Below are 22,167 nucleotides of genomic sequence, written 5' to 3' on the forward strand. Positions count from 1 at the left end.
TTTATATTATAGAAAATATTCCTTATTGAACCAGTCTAATCTTATTTGTTGAATAACATTAAGGAAAAAATCACGATTCGAAGCGTGTTATAAACTATACAAACTATCCTATAACTCAACATCAAAAACACCGACAATACTCACATCTGCATCACGTCCTTCATGAAATCAGCCAGATCCTGCACGACCGCGCAGTCCTCGGCCGGAACTATTTCCATCTGCCGGTACTGTTCCGTCAACTTCATCAGCTCTTTCCCGCTCTCCATGCACGCCTCCAATCGCTCGTGCAGTTTGATCTCCTCCTCCAGCATCGACAGGAACACCCCATCCTGGCGGATCTGTTTCTCCAGATCATTGGCCATGGTTTGCAGCGACTGCACATGCTCCGCTGTGTAGCCCTTCCGGTGCATCAAATCCGACGGAAGAACAATGCTGTCCGGAATGGTGAAGGTGCTGCGGTACAGCTGGCTCAGCTCTTCCAGTTTGGGGCCACATTCGGCGAACATTTCGTTGGCGGCCGGGTAGCACTTCGAACGCATCTCCATGGCGGCATCGGCGGACATCTTATGCTTGGCGATGAACTCATCCGTGAAGGAAACCAGGGTCTGCTGGATGAGCGACTTGACCAACAGCTGATCTGCGGTGCAAGATCCGAACGGTTAGAAAACCAGTTTTGCGAAACGAAGGGCACTTACTTTCGGCAATGATGTCCTCCGTACAAAAGTTGAAATGTTGCAATTCATATTCCGCTTTCTCTGGATCCATCTTGGGAGTTTATTTGCACTATTTTTACGAAGAAAATAGAAATAGGTATTCAATAAAGTTTTAAACAAACGATTTGCATTTGAAAACAAAGCGCGCGGCGATTTGCAAAAAATGTTTGAAAACAACAGAAATATCAAAAAAAAAAAAATACTAAGGATCTGTCTCATTTGGAGAATTAAACTTAAAAGTGACAGTTCGAAAATTAAGAAATCACCCCGTTATAAGAATGGCTGGTGCTACCCAGCAATTCCAACAGGACATCGATGGAAAATGATTCGATATCTGTCAAAAGTAATCTTGCTCTGCGAGCAGGGTTATTTGATAATTATTGAAATGTCACTTTTAAGTTTAATTCCAGTTTAATTATCCAATTGAGACAGACCCTAAATAATGAATAAATACCCAGCAAGGAGAATGACCCTAACATGACCCGAACTTTAGGGTAACATGTTACCTCATGAGCCTAAGAAAATGATTCACGTTAGGGTAAACATCGACTAAAATTACGCTATATTGCAACATCGTGTTAGGCGTTTGCTGATTTCAAACGTCTGCGTTAGGGTAACATTAGTGTAACCTTACCCTAACGTGAGTCATTTCAGTGAGTCGACCAAAATAGTGTATGTAGTAGTGAGCACATGATTTATGTTCACTAATACAGCAGCAACTCTCCTCAATGACAGTTCGAGGTAAACATCTAAAAAATAAATGCGCATCAGCTCAGCTCAGCTGTCCTCCAATTTGCAAAAAAAAGTGAAAAGTATATATCAACACCACAGATAATAAACTAAAAGGATTGAAAGATAAAAGAACAGAAAAACTACAATAATTTTAAAAGGCATTTGAATATAATTCGCAAGGTAAGATAATTATCAATAATTATCGGTTGTATAGTTTTACATTTTAATAAACTTTACGTCTTTCAGAATGAAAAACTTCGACAGATCAGTGATCGAAATGCTCCGTCGGGATACTATTGTCACAAATTCTGCTTTCGGCGACGACAACGATACAGCCAAAGTACAAAAAACAAAGGTATGGATTTGCTTACGCCAACAAAGAGGAGGAATTACCGTGTCCAAAAATCGTCTGTATGTTCATCAATTTCCCGCCACGACTGCAATTCGCCAAAGTGAGCTCTCTAAGGCCTTAGGATTTCCATGTCTAGCTTTCGGTGTCTAGCTTCTACATCTTCCCTGAGACAGAAGCCCGTCGAGAGGAGGTTCACCTGGAGCCGACCGACTTCCCTTATTAGAGCAAATTTTTCAAGCACTTGTTCTGTCTGAAACCTCCCGATACGACGTACGATTTATTCCAGCTATACCGCTGCCCGGGAAACCGATGGCGATTATATCGCATTTCGTTTGGTTTTAGCTCGAGCAAGTCGCAGAAGGAAAGATGTAGTGGTTTGAATAATTGCTGGCCTGATAATAAAAGCTGATACCGTCATACGGGAAGTATCCCACATATACCTACTGCGGAGTGACGTCCAATGCACAACGGAAGGGAGCATCCGGAGATCCTTCTGCATTTGTCATCTTGGGTGAGTAATTTAATTCGAAATGAGGAAATTTTTTTCTGCACTACAATGTTTGAAACTCATAAAAATGAGGTTGATTAAGGCAATGGGTTAAAAATTGGACCAGGAAAATTATTAATTAAAATTATAAATTATTGTTTCCTTAAAACAAGATTTCGCTATGCGCGAACTTCACACTACCTACGCCCTGGAGGATTCCAGTAATGCACTGATTGTTACAGTGAGCATCTTAACGCCATATTTTGCTTTGCACGTACCGGCGTATAGTCACATTATCTGCGCCCTAGGAGACCTCAGTAGTGCACTAATAGTTACAATGAGCATCTCAAAATAACATTTGCTTTGCGCATACTGATGCATATTCACATTACCTGCTCTTTGGTGGGTCTCAGAATTAATTACAATGAGAATCTCAAATCAATATGTATTTTTATATGCTTCCCGACTGTAGAGTATGGACCACCACCCCTGTTATCAAATAAATGTCGTACTAATATGAACGAATATGACATTCTTACGACAGTTGGAGGTATTTTATACTAATTCTATTATTTTGTTATTAACTATATTCTGTTACTTGTCCTAAGACGAGTTTATACCATCCCATTGAATTCCACCACTTAATTGTATCTTGACAGATACGTATTTCGACCTCAACAGTAAGGCCGTCTTCAGTGTCTCGTACTTGACTCGACTTGAGGTCGAAGTCAAGTACGAGACACTGAAGACGGCCTTACTGTTGAGGTCGAAATACGTATCTGTCAAGATACAATTAAGTGGTGGAATTCAATGGGATGGTATAAACTCGTCTTAGGACAAGTGAAGACATTCCACTAAAAAGCTCAAAATAATTTTCTTATATTCTGTTAACTTTAAATATTAAGATTATTGGATGTTCACATAGCGTCTTTTCAAAGTCGCGTGCACGCTGCATTATGGCTGATGTCCACGTAGCGGTTTTTTACGCTGCGTGCACGCCGCGTTCACGCAAGTTACCCAGCATCAAATGGAGTAATGCACATTTAAACGTGTGCACGACTACATTTGATGCTGGGTACCTTGCGTGGACGCGGCGTGCACGCAGCTTGAAAAAACGCTAGGTGGGTATCGGCCCTTAAAATAACGCAGGTGTGCAGCATCTCGGCGACACTGCATCCCGATGCACACTTAAGTCCTTTGCACGCGACGTTTACTCAGCGTTGAAAAGACGCTACCGGGGCATCGGGTCTAATGTAACTTTTTTTCAACAGCGGACCGAATAGATTTGACACTCTTCATAGTTTGAACTGCAGCATTTAGATTGGTCTATGGTTATTTTTCTGTGCCGATTGTAAAAATAAGGGACCGTAATGTATTTTTAATAACTTATTCTAACGCTCATCTGTTTGTATCGTTTTACAATTTATTTGCATTTTGTTAAACATATTACAACAGTTTAATTTTTATATCATGTTGATTTTATGGTTTTTAATTATACGTATTATATTAAATTCCTTTGTAAAATGTTATTTTAAGTTCTACTTTGTTGATTTTTATTTTTTCAAATCATTTCTTTTGTTATGCTCTTTGCTGATACTCGAATAATTTATTTGTTATTGAAATGTGCTTGTCCTAAGACGAGTTACTACTATCTTATTTCATTTCACCACCAGATTATAATTCTACAGATTCGTATTTCGACTTCAACAGTAAGGTCCCTGTCCAGTGCCTTGTACTGGACTCGACAAGTGAAAAAAAAAATTAATAATTGTATAAAAATTAAATGCGTTTTTCATAACGATTCAATTTCGTAGGCATCTAATCAAGATATGTAGTAAAAAAATGGAACACCTATCAGGAGACGAGTTTAGTACTATTTTATTGAATCTGACCACGTAGGAACAACAGTTGTAATCTTTACAGATAAGTTTTTCGACTTCAACTTTAAGGTCGTCTTCAGTGTCTCGTACCTGACTCGACTTGGGCATGTTGTTCGACTATTTCAGTAGCACTCTGCAGAAAAAAAATTAAAATTAATATTCCGTAAAGCACATAAAGGAAATTTCTCTACTTGATCTGCCCTCGTAATCAACATGACCATCACTGTATTCTTTCCAGATTCGTCTCGCTGGTATCTGGAACGAAAGAAAGAAAAAACTGCTACAAAATCAACAATACTGACGGTCGTCAATAGAAGCACTCAATCACAAGGCAGTTTTATGAAAAACGTAATAGGGGAAGTGCACCGGTTTTGGCCAACTTAGTGCCTATTTTGGCCAACCCTGAAAAATACATATTTTTCTAAAATAATCGATCAGTTAAAAGCAGCGTTGAATCGTGAGGGATATATCTCTTGTTGGAGCTAATAAAACCCTCCCGAATTGCTTTATTTTATTCGCAAAATTGGCCAAATTAGGAACATGGCCAAAACCGGTACAGTTCTCCTATTAACTGTTTACATAATTCATCCTCACTGTTTCATAATGTGTGGTCGACTTACCTCCATTTATGCTCTTGAATCCAGTTGTGAGGATACCATATCATAAAATGTGTGATCTGTGCCGTTGACGAGATTCGTATTTGTTTGCTCTGGCCCGAGCTGCGCTTCAAAGAGCGATCTCTTCACAGAATGATTTCGCCATTCAAGCACCTCCTGCCGTCTAATTCCAGCAATGCGTTGCGTTTATGAAAGCTCACGAGAGACCCACGTCACTTTGCTTACTGGTCGATGAGGAAAGAGCGAGTCTCGTTTGATAGTATTTAGTCCAGTTTTTCTGAATATATAAATTATGTGGATTTTATGAAGTTATTCTATTCTTTTCATTAATTTATTTACTTACCTACTTATGAGTTCTGTACATCAGGAGTAAAGCGAAGATCTCCGTCCTGGGCTATGTTCAGCTATCGCCTTAAGATGTTGCCAAGTTAGATTTCGGCCGACTTCTTTCATTTCTTTATGGAGGCTACGTCGCCATGAGCTCATGGGTCTGTTCTGCTACGATGTCCAACTGGGCTCCAGTTTCAGTTTTCATTTTCACCCCTACGTAATTTGTGGCCGACCCAGCCGTTCTTCCATTCCCGAATTTCAGTTGATATCGACCTCTAGTGAAGTTCCTCCAGCAATTCCTCCGGAAGTTCCTCCAGGAATCCCTCCAGAAATTCCTCCTGGAATTCTTTCGGAAGTTCTTCCAAGAAACTCCCCAGAAGTTCATCCAGGCACCGGAGATCCCTCAGGAATCTCTACTTAAGTTCCTTAGGAATTCTTCTGCAAGTTCCTCCAGGAATTCCACCCAAAGTTAATACAGGAATTCCTCCGGAAGCACAGGAATTCCTCCGGAAGTTCCTCCAAAAACATAAACGACTTTCGTTGGCACCAACCCGATTCATCAGTTCGCCAACTGGGAGAACAAAGGATTTTGACATCTTCGAGGTACATGAATTCTTCGATAAGTTCAAATTCTTAAGTATCCATCACTACTTCCACACAACATATAGGCATCTTTGCGGAATGTGGTCCTTCCATGAATTTGAAACGCCAGCGAATTCAAGCTTTACTGAACAACGAGCATACGATAGAGCAGCAACACATACTTTTCTGTCTCTTTTGTCTTGGATATACGGGAGCACCGTTCGTATATTTTTGATACACAAGATTCGTTTGAAACTTGCTGTATGTTCTATGATGTATTATGAGGAAAAACAATAAAGCAAAGATCAGAGCCGATATTGCATTGCGTTGCATTGCATTGATCCCACTGGAGTAATTCGACGTGCACTTATACATATACTAAGGATATGGGTAATAAATGGCCCTCCTTAGCCGTGCGGTAAGACGCGCGGCTACAAAGCAAGACCATGCTGAGGGTGGCTGGGTTCGATTCCCGGTGCCGGTCTAGGCAATTTTCGGATTGGAAATTGTCTCGACTTCCCTGGGCATAAAAGTATCATCGTGCTAGCCTCATGATATACGAATGCAAAAATGGTAACCTGGCTTAGAAACCTCGCAGTTAATAACTGTGGAAGTGCTTAATGAACACTAAGCTGCGAGGCGGCTCTGTCCCAGTGTGGGGATGTAATGCCAATAAGAAGAAGAAGAAGAAGATGGGTAATAAATATTTAAGTGTTCTCATAAGTTTAGGGTAATGTTTGCCTCTCCAATTTGCTTCAGGAATGCCTCCGCAAGTTCCTTCAGGAATTTCTCCGCGAGTTCTTCAAGAAATTCCTGAACAAGTTCCTTCGCGAGTTCTTCCGCATGTTCTCCAACAATTCCTTCGCAGGTTCCTCCAGTAATTCCGTCGCAAGTTCCTCCAGAAATTCCATCTGAAGCTAGTCCAAGAATTCCTCCGCAAGTTCCTCAACGAGTTTCTCAGCATGTTCTCCAGGAATTCCTCCGCAGGTTCCTCCAGGATTTCCTCCGCAAAATCCTCGAGGAATTCCTGCATAGGTTCCTCCAGGAATTCCTCCGCAAGTCTCTCCAGAAATTCCATCGCAAGTTCCTCCAGGAATTCCATCGCAAGTTCCTCCAGGAGTCCGCCGCAAATTTCTCTAGGAGTCCTTCCGCAATTTGCTCCAGGAATTCCTTTGCAAGTTACTCCAAGAAATCCTCCTCAAGTTCCTCCAGAAAATCCTTCGAAAGTTCCTCCGGAAGTTCCTCCAGAAATATCTCCGCAACTTCTTCCAAGAATTCCGCAACAAGTTCCTCCAGGAATTCTTCCGCATGCTCTCTGGAAATTCCACCGCAAGTTCGCAAGAAATTCATCCACAAGTTCTCCAGAAAGTCCTTCGCAAGTTTCTCCACGAGTTTCTCCGCATGTTCTCCAGGAATTCATCCGCAAGTTCTTCCAAGAATTCCTCCGCAACTTCCTCCAGGAATTCCTCTGCAAGTTCTCCAGAAATTCCTCCGCAAGTTCACTCCTCCGAAAGTTCCTCTAGGAATTTCGCAACAAATTCCTCCGCAAGTTCACAAGAAATTCCTCTGCTGGTTCCTCCAGAAATTCCACCTGAAATTCCTTCAGGAATTCTTCCGCAAGTTCCTCCATGAGTATCTCCGCATGTTCTCCAGGAATTCCGCTGCAGGTTCCTTCAGAAATTAGTGCAAGTTTCTTCAGGAATCTCTCCATAGGTTCCTCCAGGAATTCCTCCGCAAGTCCCTTCAGGTATTCCATCGCAAGTTTCTCCAGGAATCCTCCGAAAATTCCTCCAGGAATCCTCCGCAAGTTCCTCCAGGAGTCTTTCCGGAAGTTTCTACAAGAATTCCTCCGCACATCCTCTCAGGAATTCCTTTGCAAGTTCCTCCAGAAAATCCTACGAAAGTTTTCTCCAAGAATGCTGTAACAAGTCCCTCCGCAAGTTCTCCAGAAATTCCTCCGCAAGTTCACAAGAAATTCGTTCACAAGTCCTCCTGAAATTCCTCACGGAGTTCCACCGGAAGTTCCTCTAGGAATTTCGCAACAAGTTCCTCCACAAGTTCTCCAGAAACTCCTCTGCAAGTTTCCTCTACGTGTTTCTCCGCATGTTCTCCAGAAATTCCTCCGCAAGTTCCTCGAGGAATTCCTCCAGAGATTGCGCCGCAAGTCCCTCCAGGAATTGCATTACAAGTTCCTCCAGGAATCTTCCGCAAGTTCCTCCAGGATTCCTTCCGGAAGTTCCTCAGTTCCTCAATGAATTCCTCCTCAAATCCTTTCAGGAATTCCTTTGCAAGTTCCTTCAGGAATTCCTCCGCAAGTTCCTCCAGAAAATACTAAGAAAGATTCTCCCGAAATTCCAACAGAAGTTCCTCCACGAGTTCCTCTCAGGAGTTCGCTCGCAAGTTCTAAATCAATTCCTCCACAAGTTCACAAGAAATTCATCCACAAGTTCTCCAGAAATTTCTCCGGAATTCCGCCGGAAGTTCCTCCCGGAATTCCACCGGAAGTTCGTCTAGGAATTCCGTAAAAAGTTCCTACGCAAGTTCTCCAGAAATTCTTCTGCAAGTTCACACGAAATTCCTCCGTAGGTTCCTCCAGGAATTTCACCTAAAGCTCCTTCAGGAATTCTTCCGCAAGTTCCTCCATGAGTTTCTCCGCATGTTATCCAGAAATTCCTCCGCATGATCCTCCAGGAATCACAAGTTCACAAGAAATTCTTCCACAAGTTCTCAAAAAATTCCTCCATAGCTTCCTCCAGGAATTCATCTGCAAGTCCCTCCAGTAATTCCTTTGCAAGTTTCTCCAGGATTTCCTCCGCAAATTCCTCCAGGAATTCCGTAACAAGTCTCACCGCAAGTTCTCCAGAAATGCATCCTCAAGTTCTCCAGGAATTCCTCCGCAAATTCCTCCAGGAATTCCACCGGAAGTTCCTCTAAAAATTTCGCAACAAGCTCCCCCGCAAGTTCTCCAGAAATTATTCCGCAAGTTCACAAGAAATTCCTCCGCAGGTTCCTCCAGGAATTCCACCTGAAGCTCCTTCAGGAGTTCCTCCATGAGTTTCTCCGCATGTTCTCCAGGAATTCCTCCGCAAGTCCCTCCAGGAATTCCATCGCAAGTTCCTCCAGGAATCCTCCGCAAGTTCCTCCAGGAGTTCTACCGGAAGTTCCTACAAGAATTCCTCCGTAAATCTCTCCAGAAATTCCTTTGCAAGTTCCTCCAGGATTTCCTCCGCAAGTTCCTCCAAAATATCCACCGAAAGTTCCTCCTGGAATTACACCGGAAGTTCCTCAACGAATGCCTCCATAATTTCCGCCAGGAATTCCGCAACAAGTTCCTCCGCAAGTTCTTGCTCCAAAGGTTGTTCCAGAATTTCCTCCCAAAAGCTTTCCAGAAATTCGTCCGCAAGTTCACAAGAAATTCATCCACGAGTTCTCCAGAAATTCGTCCGCAAGTTCCTCCAGGAATGCCTCCGCAACTTCCTCCAGGAATTTCGTAACAAGTCCCTCCGCAAGTTCTCCAGAAATTCCTCGGCAAGTTCACAAGAAATTCATCCTCAAGTGATCAAAAGATTCATCCTCAAGTTCTACAGAAATTCCTCTGCAAGTTCTTCCACGAGTTTCTCCGCATGTTCTCCAGGAATTCATCCGCAAGTTCCTCCAGGAATTGCTCCATGGGTTCCTCCAGCAATTCCTCCGCAAGTCCTTCCAGGAATTCCATCACAAGTTCCTCCAGGAATCCTCCGCAAGTTCCTCCGAGAATTCCTTCGCAGATCCTTTCAGAAATTCCTTTGCAAGTTCCTCCAGGAAATCCTCCGCAAGTTCCTCCTGAAAATCCTCTGTAAGTTTCTCCCGGAATTCCACCGGACGTTCCTCCACGAGTGCCTCTATAATTTCCGCCAGAAATTCCGCAACAAGTTCCTCAAGGACTACCTTCGCAAGTTCTCCATAAATTCCTCCACAAGTTCACAAGAAATTCATCCACAAGTGCTCCCGGAATTCCTCTGCAAGTTCCTCCAGGTAGTTCTCTGCAAGTTCCTCCAGTAATTCCTCCGCAAGTTCTCCACGAATTGCTTCGAAAGTAGTTCCAGGATTTCCTCCCGCAAGCTCTCTAGAAATTCCTCCACAAGTTCACAAGAAATTCATCCACATGTTCTCCAGAACTTCCTCCGAAAGTTCCTCCCGGAATTCCACCGGAAGTTCCTCTATGAATTTCGCAATAAGTTCTTCCCGGTATTCCACCTTAAGTTCCTGCAGGAATTCCGCAACAAGTTCCTCCAGGAATTCCTCCGCAAGTTATCCACGAATTGCTCCAAAAGTTGTTCCAGGATTTCCTCCCGCAAGCTCTCCAGAAATTCCTCCGCAAGTTCACAAGAAATTCATCCACAAGTTCTCCAGAATTTCCTCCGCAAGTTCTCCAGGAATTCCTCCGCAAGTTCCTCCAGCAATTCCATCGAAGGTTCTCCAGGAATCCTCCGCAAGTTCCTCCAGGAGTCCTTCCGGAATTCTTACAAGTTTTCCTCCGTAAACCCCTCCAGAAATTCCTCCGCAAGTTCCTCCACGAGTTCTCCGCAAGTTCTCCAGAAATTCATCACATGAAATTCATCCACATGAAATTCATCCACAAGTTCTCCAGAAATTCCTCCGGAAGTTCCAGGAGAACTCCGCAAGTTCCTCCAGGAGTCCTTCCGGAAGTTCCTACAAGAATTCCTCCGTAAATCCCTCCAGGAATTCCTTTGCAAGTTCCTCCAGGATTTCCTCCGCAAGTTCATCCAAAAATCCACCGAAAGTTTCTCCCGGAATTACACATTCCTCCACGAATGCCTCCATAGTTTCCGCCAGGAATTTTGCAACAAGTTCCTCCGCAAGTTCTTCACGAATTGCTCCAAAGGTTGTTGCAGGATTTCCTTTCGCAAGCTTTCCAGAAATTCCTTCGCAAGTTCACAAGAAATTCATCCACAAGTGCTCCAGGAATTTCGTAAGTTCTCCAGAAATTCCTCGGCAAGTTCACAAGAAATTCATCCTCAAGTAATCCAAAGATTCATCCTCTACAGAAATTCCTCTGCAAGTTTTTCCACGAGTTTCTCCGCATGTTGTCCAGGAATTCCTCAGCAAGTCCTTCCAGGAATTCCATCACAAGTTCCTCCAGGAATCCCCCGCAAGTTCCTCCGAGAATTTCTTCGCAGATCCTTTAAGAAATTCCTTTGCAAGTTCCTGCAGAAAATCCTCCGCAAGTTCCTCCTGAAAATCCTCTCTATAATTTCCGCCAGAAATTGCGCAACAAGTTCCTCCAGGACTACCTTCGCAAGTCTCCATAAATTTCTCCACAAGTTCACAAGAAATTCATCCACAAGTGCTCCCGGAATTCCTCTGCAAGTTCCTCCAGGTAGTTCTCTGCAAGCTCCTCCAGAAATTCCTCCGCAAGTTCTCCACGAATTGCTTCGAAAGTAGTTCCAATAATTTCGCAATAAGTTCCTCCCGGTATTCCACCTTAAGGTCTGAGGGAAGGGTTTTCCGTTAAAAAAGCACACGGTAGCACTCTCTGAGAGAGAAAATTGCCCAATTCAGCCCACCAGAATGACGCTGTCAGTGTCGCCAAAATTATTTCATCATTATGCAGTTTACAATTGCTTGAGAATTTGCCGTAAACGGAGAATAAAAGGAATTGGCAACAATGGGGAAGAAATTTATCACTCATGCAATGGTTCGGCGAAAGAACAGAAGCAGCGCCAACCAATCACGCGCAATGAGAAAATCAAAATAAACAAACTCCAGCTGGTTTTGGAAAATGAAAACATGAGCCGTTTCTGGAACAGTATTAGAAAATATCGCGAGAGGATTTCTGTACAAGGTTTCCACACAAGCTTTGGAAAGGATTTGGGTGATAATAGTGTTGCTGGTGTGAGTAAGACAAATAAGACAAATAAAACAAATAAGACAAAAAATAGATAAGACGGGAATTCCTCCGGAAGTTCCTTCAGGAATTCCTCGGGAAGTTCCTCTAGAAGTTCCTCCGGATATTCCTCTGGAAGATCCTCCGGATATTCCTCTGGAAGTTCCTCCTGATATTCCTTTGGAAGTTCCTCCCGGAATTCTTCCGAAAGTTCCTCCCGGAATTCTTCCGAAAGTTCCTCCAGGAATTCCTCCGGAAGTTCCTCCAGGAATTCCTCCGGAAGTTCCTCCAGGAATTCCTCCGGAAGTTCCTCCGTGTTCACAAATAGGAATACGCTTTTTTCTAGTGTCACGCTAGATACAAAGTTGACGGACTTTCTATCGCTCTCATTGCTCCTTTCCTCCCGTGCACCGCAAGAAAATATGCTGTTCTCCCGAAATGGTAACATTTGTATGGAATTTTAAAAAACTTGGTTGAAGTAAAAAGAGCTTCCTTCGAGATTTATTGCGATGACATATACTTTTTATTACATCAAAATGATCGTTAGAAAAATTCAAAACTTTTGTCAGTTGGGTTTTGCGAAATTCTATTCCTTTGTGCCTCAAATCATCGGAGAGCGGTACACAGAAGCAAAAATTTCAGTTGTACAATAGTTCAGTATTAAGAGCTTAATTCAAATTTGGAAAATAGTAGGTCCATAAAATTTTATAGGAACATTCCTTGATAAATTTCAATTGTCAGTTGGGATAAGCGAAATTCGTTCCCAATTCCGAGATATAGGCCCGATGCCCACATAGCGTCTTTTCAACGCTGCGTGCACACGGCGTTAAAAGGACGCATGTGTGCATTGGGAAAAAGCGGTGACGCAGCGTCGCCGCACCGATGCACACCAACGCTTTTTAAAGGCCACGTGCACGCAGCGTTGAAAAAACGCTACGTGGGCATCGGCCCATAGACATTTTAGCACGAAAATAGCGCTCTACCGCGAGAGAGCTTCCCTCAGACCTTAAGTTCCTGCAGGAATGTCTTCGCAACTACCTCCAGGAATTCTTCCACAAGTTCTCCAGAAATTCCTCTGCAAGTTTCTCCAATAATTCAAATGCTCCACGAATTGCTCCAAAAGTTGTTCCAGGATTTTTTCCGCAAGTTCCTCCAGGATTTCCTCCGCAAGTTCCTCCAGGATTTCCTCCGCAAGTTCCTCCAGGAATTCATCCTTAAGTTCTCCAGAAAATCATCCGCAACTTCTCCAGAAATTCCTCCTCAAGTTCACAAAAAATGTCTCCCGAAGTTTTTCAGAAATTCCTCCGCAAGTTCATAAGAAATTCATCCACTAGTTCCCTAGAAAGTTCTCTGCCAGTTCCTCCAGTAATTCCTCCGCAACTACTTCCTGCAAAAGTTGATCCAGGTTTCCCTCCGTAAGTTCCTCCAGGAACTCATCGACAAGTTCTCCAGAAAATAATCCACAAGTTCTCCAGTAATTCCTCTGCAAGCTCATCCAGTAACTCCTCCGCAAGTTCTCCACGAATTCCTCCAGGATTTCCTCCACAGATTCTTCCAGGAATTCCTCTGCAAGTTTTGCCAGGAATTCATCCACAAATTCTCCAAAATTCCTTTTATGATTTCCCCTCCAAGTTCCTCAAGGCATTCCTCCACAAGATCATCCAGAAATTCCTCCCAATGTTCCTCTAGGAATTGCTATGGAGTTCTTCCAGGAATTCTTCCGCAAGTTTCGCCAGGAAGTCTTCAGGAAGTTCCGCCAGTAATTCATCCAAAAGTTTCTCCAGGAGTTCCTCTGCAAGTTCATCTAGGAAGTTCCTCCAGCAATTCATCCATAAGTTCCTCCAGAAATTTCTCCGGGAGTTCCTCAAGAATTCTTTTGCAAGTTTCTGGAGGAATTTCCGAAGGAATCCCTAGAGAAAATTCCGAAGGATTTCATAGAGGAATTCCCAGGGAAATTCCTGAAGGAATTTACGGAGAAATTCCTAGAGGTGTTCCTAGCGGAATTTCCGGGGAATTCCTGGAGGTTCCTCCTGGAATTCCTCCGGGAGTTCCTCCAGGAATTCCTCCGGAAATTTCTCTTTTCTTCATGAATTCATCCGGATATATCTCTTGGAATTCCTCCAGGAATTCTTTCATAAATTACTCCAGGAATTCTTTCGTAAATTGCTCCAGAAATTCCTCCGGAAATTTCTCCAGAAATTCCTCAAGGAATTCCAGGAATTCCTCCAGAAACTTGCAAAAGAATTCCTGAGGAACTCCCGGAGAAATTCTTGGAGAAAAGAAAAATTTTCGGATGAATTCCTGGAAGTATTTCCGGATGAATTCCTGGAGAAATTTGTGGAGGAATTCCGGAGGATTTTCTGGAGGGATTTCCCGAGGAATGCCTGGAGGTATTTCCCGAGGAACTCCTGGAGGAATTTCTAAGGGAATTCCTGGAGTAATTACCGGAAGAATTCATGGAGAAATTTCTGGAGGAATTCCTGGAGGGATTTTCGAAGCAATTTCTGGTGGAATTTTCGGAGGAGTTCCCGGGCGAATTCCTGGAGGAATTTCCGGAGGAATTCCTGGAGGAATTTTCGGAGGTATTATTGGTGGAATTTCCAGAGGAATTTCTGGAGGGATTCTCCAGGAATTCCTACAGAAATTTCTACAGAAGTTCCTCCAGGAATTCCTTTGAAAGTTCCTCAAGGAATTCCTTCGGAAATTCCTCCAGGAATTCCTTCGGAAATTTCTCCAATAATTCCTTCGGAAATTCCTCCAGGAATTCGTTCGGAAATTTCTCCAGGAATTCGTTCGGAAATTCCTCCAGGAATTCCTTCGGAAATTCCTCCAAGAATTCCTGGAGGAACTTCCGGAGGAATTCCTGGAGGAACTTCGGAGGAATTCCTGGAGGAACTTCCGGAGGAATTCCTGGAGGAACTTCCGGAGGAATTCCTGGAGGAACTTCCGGAGGAATTTCTGGAGGAACTTCCGGAGGAATTCCTGGAGGAACTTCCGGAGGAATTCCTGGAGGAACTTCCGGAGGAATTCCTGGAGGAACTTCCGGAGGAATTCCTGGAGGAACTTCCGGAGGAATTCCTGGAGGAACTTCCGGAGGAATTCCTGGAGGAACTTCCGGAGGAATTCCTGGAGGAACTTCCGGAGGAATTCCTGGAGGAACTTCCGGAGGAATTCCTGGAGGAACTTCCGGAGGAATTCCTGGAGGAACTTCCGGAGGAATTCCTGGAGGAACTTCCGGAGGAATTCCTGGAGGAACTTCCGGAGGAATTCCTGGAGGAACTTCGGAGGAATTCCTGGAGGAACTTCCGGAGGAATTCCTGGAGGAACTTCCGGAGGAATTCCTGGAGGAACTTCCGGAGGAATTCCTGGAGGAACTTCCGGAGGAATTCCTGGAGGAACTTCCGGAGGAATTCCTGGAGGAACTTCCGGAGGAATTCCTGGAGGAACTTCCGGAGGAATTCCTGGAGGAACTTCCGGAGGAATTCCTGGAGGAACTTCCGGAGGAACTTCCGGAGGAATTCCTGGAGGAACTTCCGGAGGAATTCCTGGAGGAACTTCCGGAGGAATTCCTGGAGGAACTTCCGGAGGAACTTCCGGAGGAATTCCTGGAGGAACTTCCGGAGGAATTCCTGGAGGAACTTCCGGAGGAATTCCTGGAGGAACTTCCGGAGGAACTTCCGGAGGAACTTCCGGAGGAATTCCTGGAGGAACTTCCGGAGGACTTCCTGGAGAAACTTCCGGAGGACTTCCTGGAGGAACTTCCGGATGAATTCCTGGAGGAACTTCCGGAGGAATTCCTGGAGGAACTTCCGGAGGAATTCCTGGAGGAACTTCCGGAGGAATTCCTGGAGGAACTTCCGGAGGAATTCCTGGAGGAACTTCCGGAGGAATTCCTGGAGGAACTTCCGGAGGAATTCCTGGAGGAACTTCCGGCGGAATTCCTGGAGGAACTTCCGGAGGAATTCCTGGAGGAACTTCCGGAGGAATTCCTGGAGGAACTGTCGGAGGAATTCCTGGAGGAACTTCCGGAGGAATTCCTGGAGGAACTTCCGGAGGAATTCCTGGAGGAACTTCCGGAGGAATTCCTGGAGGAACTTCCGGAGGCATTCCTGGAGAAACTTCCGGAGGAATTTCTGGAGGAACTTCCGGAGGAATTCCTGGAGGAACTTCCGGAGGAATTCCTGGAGGAACTTCCGGAGGAATTGCTGGAGGAACTTCCGGAGGAATTGCTGGAGGAACTTCCGGAGGAATTGCTGGAGGAACTTCCGGAGGAATTCCTGGAGGAACTTCCGGAGGAATTCCTGGAGGAACTTCCGGAGGAATTGCTGGAGGAACTTCCGGAGGAATTCCTGGAGGAACTTCCGGAGGAATTCCTGGAGGAACTTCCGGAGGGATTCTAGGAGAAACATCCGGCGGAATTCATGGAGGAACTTCTGGCGGAATTGCTGGAGGAACTTTCGGAGGTATTGCTGAAGGAACTTTCGGAAGAATTCCTGGAGGAACTTCCGGAGGAATTCCTGGAGAAACTTCCGGAGGAATTCCTGGAGGAACTTCCGGAGGAATTCCTGGAGGAACTTCCGGAGGAATTCCTGGAGGAACCTCCGGAGGAATTCCTGGAGGAACCTCCGGAGGAATTCCTGGAGGAACCTATGGAGGAACTTCTGGAGGAACTTCCGGAAAAATTTGTGGATTAACCTCCGGAGGAATTTTCAGAGCACTACGAAGGAATTTGTGGAAGAATTTCGGAAAATTTCTTATGCTTGAAAATAGGCTCATGCCGACCCACGCCGCCGCGCGCCACCGCCGATTACCAACGGCGTGACGCTGCCACGCCGCCGCCGCTGAATGAAAATGACCTGTCATGCCGCCGCGGATAATTTTTTCATCGCCGCACAGGTTAATTAGTTTGCATTTTTGCATATTTCTCCCGAACAAAGTATAATTTTTATTATGTTACGTGGAAGTATGATAAAATTGAGCAGACAGAAATTCAATTTTATGTATATATTTTCTGACTTGATATTCGATAACATTTTATATTTTCTTGCTTTTTTATAGGTCATTGCTCAAGAAAGTTCGGCCGAGAAGAAACTATCTCTTCGTAAGGAGTTGGAGGAACGCCTGAACCTCTCAAGTTGACTTTAGACGTTGTAAAACTGGATGCTGAACGAGCTATTAAAGATCTACAGTATCATATAAAGTTCATCACTAAAACAATCATAAACAACAAACTAAGTGAAAATGATTTACTTTTCATTAAAAAGAATAAAAAGAAAAATTAGTCGTTAAAAAACTGATACTTAATGTAAGCGATGATCAAGCCAGTGAATCTCATGAAAGTTAGTCAGAGAATCAAGATGACATTCTGAAAATAGCTTCCAACTTGATGTGTACGGCCAATCCAAAATCTTGTCCAGTGCATGGGATATTTCTTCAGGTCAAGTCTGGAGATTTTATCATAGAGAAGAAAAAATAATACTTAATGCTCAAAGTATTAGCCCAAGAGAGGTGACTGATCGGGAAAAGTGGGGCAATGCAGTTTTACTTCAAATGAACGGTCTGCCATGGAGTTGCTGAGCTGAAAGCTGAAATACAACTTTGATTGCGGCTTTGATTGTCCAGACAGGGTTATTGTGACAAGAAATCAATATAGTCAGAAACAAAGTTCGTTTGCAATAATCCTGCTCCAGATCCAACAATGTATTGATCCTGAATGTGCGGAAATGTGGATGTGCTTCCCATTCGAAGCGAAGAAGAAGATCATAAAAGATAAATCTACAATTACAAAATCAATCATCAAGGGCCAGAACAATCTGGGAAGAATATGAATATGAGCGATACAAATTATCTCCAAATATTCCTACATTGCTGTACGATACCATTCAGTGGAGCGCGTCAGCGTATTACTTGTATGTGTCGCCGGATGGATGACCCAGAACAAATGCTGTTATATGATGAGTGTTCTGTATTGCCTTAAGATCTAATTGAAACAACTCCAATAGGAAGATTGGAACTGCCTAAAATGAAGGCCAGGAAATTACAAACGGAAGACAGGAAAACGCTGAGGATGACACATTGAACGATGAAGCTGAAGAGGTAGAATTTACGGATACAGCAAAGTCTACGAAATCTCAGTCTGATATGTCTCAGCAATGCACTGATATTTACAACAAGCACCTCTAATCAACTTTCTGCTTTGGGAGTACGGATGCATATTCAAACTACCTGCACCCGGAGTACGGATGCATACTCAAAGTACCTGCACCCTGGTAGGTCGCAGCAATGCACTGATAGTTAAAACAAGCACTTCAAAACAACATTTTGCATTTGCAACGTTTGGAGGATACTCAAACTACCTGCACCCTGGTAGGACTTACAACAAGCACCTCAAAACAACATCCTACACCCTGGTAGGTCGCGGCAATGCACTGATCTGTAATGCAAGCACCTCAAATCAACTTTCTTCTTTGGGAGTACGAATGCATACTCAAACTACCTGCACTCTGGTAGGTTCCACAGTGGACTGATAGTTTCAACAAGCTCTTCAAAACAACATTTTGTTATGCGCATACGAAAGCATATTCAAACTACCTGCAGCCTTGTATGTCTTACAACAAGCACCTGAAAACAACATTCTGCACCCTGGTAGGTCGCGGCAATGCACTGATCTGTAATGCAAGCACCTCAAATCACCTTTCTGCTTTGGGAGTACGGATACAAACTCAAACTACCTGCACCCTGGTAGGTCACAGCAATGCACTGATAGTTACAACAAGCACTTCAAAACAACATTTTGCTATGCGCATACGGAAGCATATTCAAACTACCTGCACTCTGGAAGGTCTTACAACAAGCATTCAAAACAACATGCACTGATAGTTACAACAAGCAACTCAATCAACTTTCTGCTTTGGGAGTACGGATGCATATACAAACTTCGTGAACCCTGGTAGGTCTTGCAACAAGTACCTTAAAACAACTTTCTGCCAACCGCATAAAGAAGTATATTCGTACTACCTGAGGGTGTTATGCGTAAAACTGTTCAACTAGCCGGAGCCGAACATTAAAATTGAATCAGCACCACATTTATTGCATAAGTCGGCTTTTGTAAGCGACACACTGTTTAATTCAATTTACCTACTTAGGGCCAATTTCTTCACCTCCGCTTAACTCTTAAGCGGTGCTTACCCATACGATTAAACCTGGTTTAAGCACTAAGCGGAGGTGAAGAAATCGGCCCTTAGTATGTTACATGCACATGTTACAAATATGTGATAATGTGCTTAAATTTAAAGTTAAAAAAAAGGACATTCCATGTAATGGTCGCTCTTGCTGTTTAACGGGATCTTACCTTGTCCTTGCGGGAAACATGCATTCCGGGTGCAATGCCAACGAAGTACACCGAAATGCTGGGCACCTAGCACAAATTGGAGTGTCATCCGAATTTGTCCCTTGGTAAATCGTTTAAGGATGTTCCAAGGTTAATCAGCTTGGGTCGGTACATTACCACTTTAGAACAAAATTGATTGAGTGGTCAACTCTAAAACATTCCCTCTAATTAAACACATTTTACTTCGATCTTCCATTTTCACTTTTTGGCAGTCGATCAGACTTTCTTCTAACCGGCTTGGCCAGATCTTTCATCGTCTGGTTTTTCATTTTTTTTCCGGACACACTAAATACACATTTCGTTGGGCGCAAGCATTCATTCCAGAATCACGGGATATTTGCAATCTGACCCCGTTCTTTCCTAGGAGTACGCACTATCACAATTTTACAAACAATAACACTCCTCAACTGGGTATCTAAACAGTAACACTTTCTCGCGATCTTCTTATCGAGACAGCAAGCAATAACTATTACAACGGCGTTGGATTATGGGTACCGTCTTGCCCAAATAGACAGCACCATTATCATCACCAGCACCATGTAACTGATTTCCATTAATTACATTACGACGATCGCCTTTGTTACGATTCGCGACCGCGAACCCAAATATTCCGATCATATTTTCGCATTCAACGCATTGGCAAGCACCAAGTTTAATGTAAAAGCCTATGAACCACTCGCGTATTACTTTTACGACACAATTCGCGACGTTTTATTTATTATTTTGCACAAGAGAACGAAATATTTGATCCAGACACCGATTTCCCGACGACATGTTTATTTTTTCTCGCAAAGACTAACGTCTGGCGCATCGGTGGAAAAATAATAACAAGATCATCACGGTTCAAACGCTTCAATCAAACGTTTGTTTTTTTTCAGTCACTCACCAGTGCCTAACGAATGCCTCACGACTCACATTTTGTTTGCTGGGTATAAACCCACGAGGGCTAGCACATTTCCGCTTAACATGTGAAAAGGGCCTAAGTTTAATTCTCCAAATGAGACAGAGGCTCTGTCTCATTTGGAGAATTAAACCGAAATTAAACTTAAAAGTGACATTTCAATAATTATCAAATAACCCTGCTCGCAGAGCAAGATTACTTTTGACAGATATCGAATCATTTTTCATCGATGTCTTATTGGAATTGCTGGCTAGCACCAGCCATTCTTAAGTTTAATTCTCCAAATGAGACAGAGCCAGAATGGGCCAAACACAATTGATACGTTTGCGTGCGTTTTGACAGTTTTCCCATGGGAAAACTGTAAAAACGCACGCAAACGTACACGGTTAGAAAAAGTACCTAATATTAGGTACTTTTCACTCAAATCGGGGGTTCAGTGTGGGAACCCAAAATTAAGTAATTTTTTCTCGAAATTAAATAAAATTCACTTCATACACGGGTAGATCAAACAACCCAAATTTTGAGTTGTTTTCGATCTGGCATCTCTTTCATTCCATCCTTTGATGTCAAAAACAGATAAAGAAAACCACCTAACGATAGCAGTTCGATGGGGGAAGCCAACGCTAGGTTAGAGGGGTTGAACTCAAATTTAGGTTGTTTAAACCTATTTGAACTTAACATTAGGTGGAAACAACTTAATATTTAGGTACTTTTTCACACGTGATCAAACGGAAACTACTCAAATCCGAGTTGGGCCATCGAACTCAAAATTGGCTTCCCCCACCAACGGTCCAAATTAAGTGAAATGAACTTAATTTTGAGTTGTTTGAACTTCATTTTGAGTTGTCTGATCTAACCGTGTATTAAGTAAAATATACTTAATTTTAAATAGAAACTATCCAAAAATTAGGTAAATTTCACTCAACTTTTGTAAACATGAGATTACCCGCATAATCATGAACCATACGTAGACCGCATCTGTTATAATTGAAAAGAATAAGTATTATTGTAGCGGTGGTCTCACTAATTGTAGTTAACTATAAATGGACTGTCTCATATACTGTTTCGACAGTAGCTCAGATGGTAAACTGCCAAACGACCATATGAGTAATGGGCGGTTAAGTATAATTAACATTTAAATCCGGGCGTTTTTTCGAACAAAATTTTTGATGTATCATACATCAGATGGTAGATGTACAATTCAAGCTCTATCTGGTAAAAGGGCGAATGTCGCAAGAGAGAATTCTCTTCGTCGGCTTCCCCTCTTTGGAATAAAAGTGACAAGCAGGGGATTTCTTTGCACTTTATCACCTCAGAATGCAAGTTCGCATTGTTTTCTATCGTTCTGAGGTAATAAACCACAAAGGAATCCGCCGCTTGTCACTTTTATATAAAAGAGGGGAAGTCGACGAAGAGAATCCTCTCTTGCGACATTCGCCCTTATTCCAGATAGAGCTTGAATTGAAGAAATATATAATTACACATCGACAGCATGTTATGTATTAACAGTAAGTGTTGATGTAGGGTTGGTATGGTGAATCAAGCATAAAATTGTATGCTAACAATGAAGTGAATAGTGACAATATATCTTAAAACGCATATGTAATTTTGACTGCATGGTTTGTCGTTTTTCATTATGCGGGTACTCAACGTTGGGTTCCCACACTTTAATGTCCTTGTTGAGTGGTTTTGCTCTTCATTTTATGACAACAAAGGGAAGAGGGAAGGAGATGCAAGAGAAAAAAAAGTACCTAAAATTAGGTACTTTTTTCTAACCATGTATCTATTGTGTTTGACCCAAGAGCCTTGGTCCGATTCGCGAATTAAACTTAAAAGTGACATTTCGGAAATTATGAGATCCCCCTATCATAAGAATGGCTGGTGCTACCCAGCAAAGGCCAACAAAACATCTATCAAAAATGATTCAATATCTGTCAAAAGTAATTTTGCTCTGCAAGCAGGGTCTAGCAGAGTTATTTCAAAATTGTTGAACTGTCATTTTTAAGTTTAATTTGCGCCTAGGGCTGAAAGTCTCCTTAATAAAGACAAAAAAAAAGTTTAATTTGATTTTAATTTGTGAATCGGACCAAACCCTAATACTAAGGGTGAAATCAGGAGTGATTCAGTTTCATTCTAAATTTTCGACCACTATTCTAGTTTGAATCTGGAGCAAAATAGAACAAACTCGCTGGTTTCCCCAGCAGTGTTCTATTCATGTTTTTCAAATTTTCAATTAATTGAAATCATTATGTTACTGCCAAGAAAGGCGCCGGAATTGCAAAGTGGATTGATCCGT

The 22,167-nt window shown here is 42.9% G+C and overlaps 1 protein-coding gene across 1 annotated transcript; it reads right to left on the reverse strand.

Moving 5' to 3' along the window:
* On the reverse strand, nt 1-915 carry LOC134215786 (uncharacterized). Its single transcript, XM_062694904.1, has 2 exons — nt 696-915; nt 1-637 (listed from the first exon to the last, which is right to left on the reverse strand). The coding sequence occupies exons 1-2, from the start codon at nt 763-765 to the stop codon at nt 141-143; spliced, it is 567 nt and encodes a 188-aa protein (XP_062550888.1). The 5' UTR covers nt 766-915; the 3' UTR covers nt 1-140.
* Between the last annotated feature and the right edge of the window lie 21,252 nt (nt 916-22,167).

The sequence above is a fragment of the Armigeres subalbatus genome, chromosome 2 (assembly GCF_024139115.2).
Source record: "Armigeres subalbatus isolate Guangzhou_Male chromosome 2, GZ_Asu_2, whole genome shotgun sequence".
In the NCBI taxonomy this organism is placed as follows: Eukaryota; Metazoa; Arthropoda; class Insecta; order Diptera; family Culicidae; genus Armigeres; species Armigeres subalbatus.

Bases quoted from the DNA above. Each gene is read 5' to 3' on its own strand.
- LOC134215786 (XM_062694904.1), bottom strand. From the start codon at position 765: ATGGATCCAGAGAAAGCGGAATATGAATTGCAACATTTCAACTTTTGT. The intron at 638-695 runs GTAAGTGCCCTT...CTTGCACCGCAG, and splicing joins GGAGGACATCATTGCCGAAA to ATCAGCTGTTGGTCAAGTCG.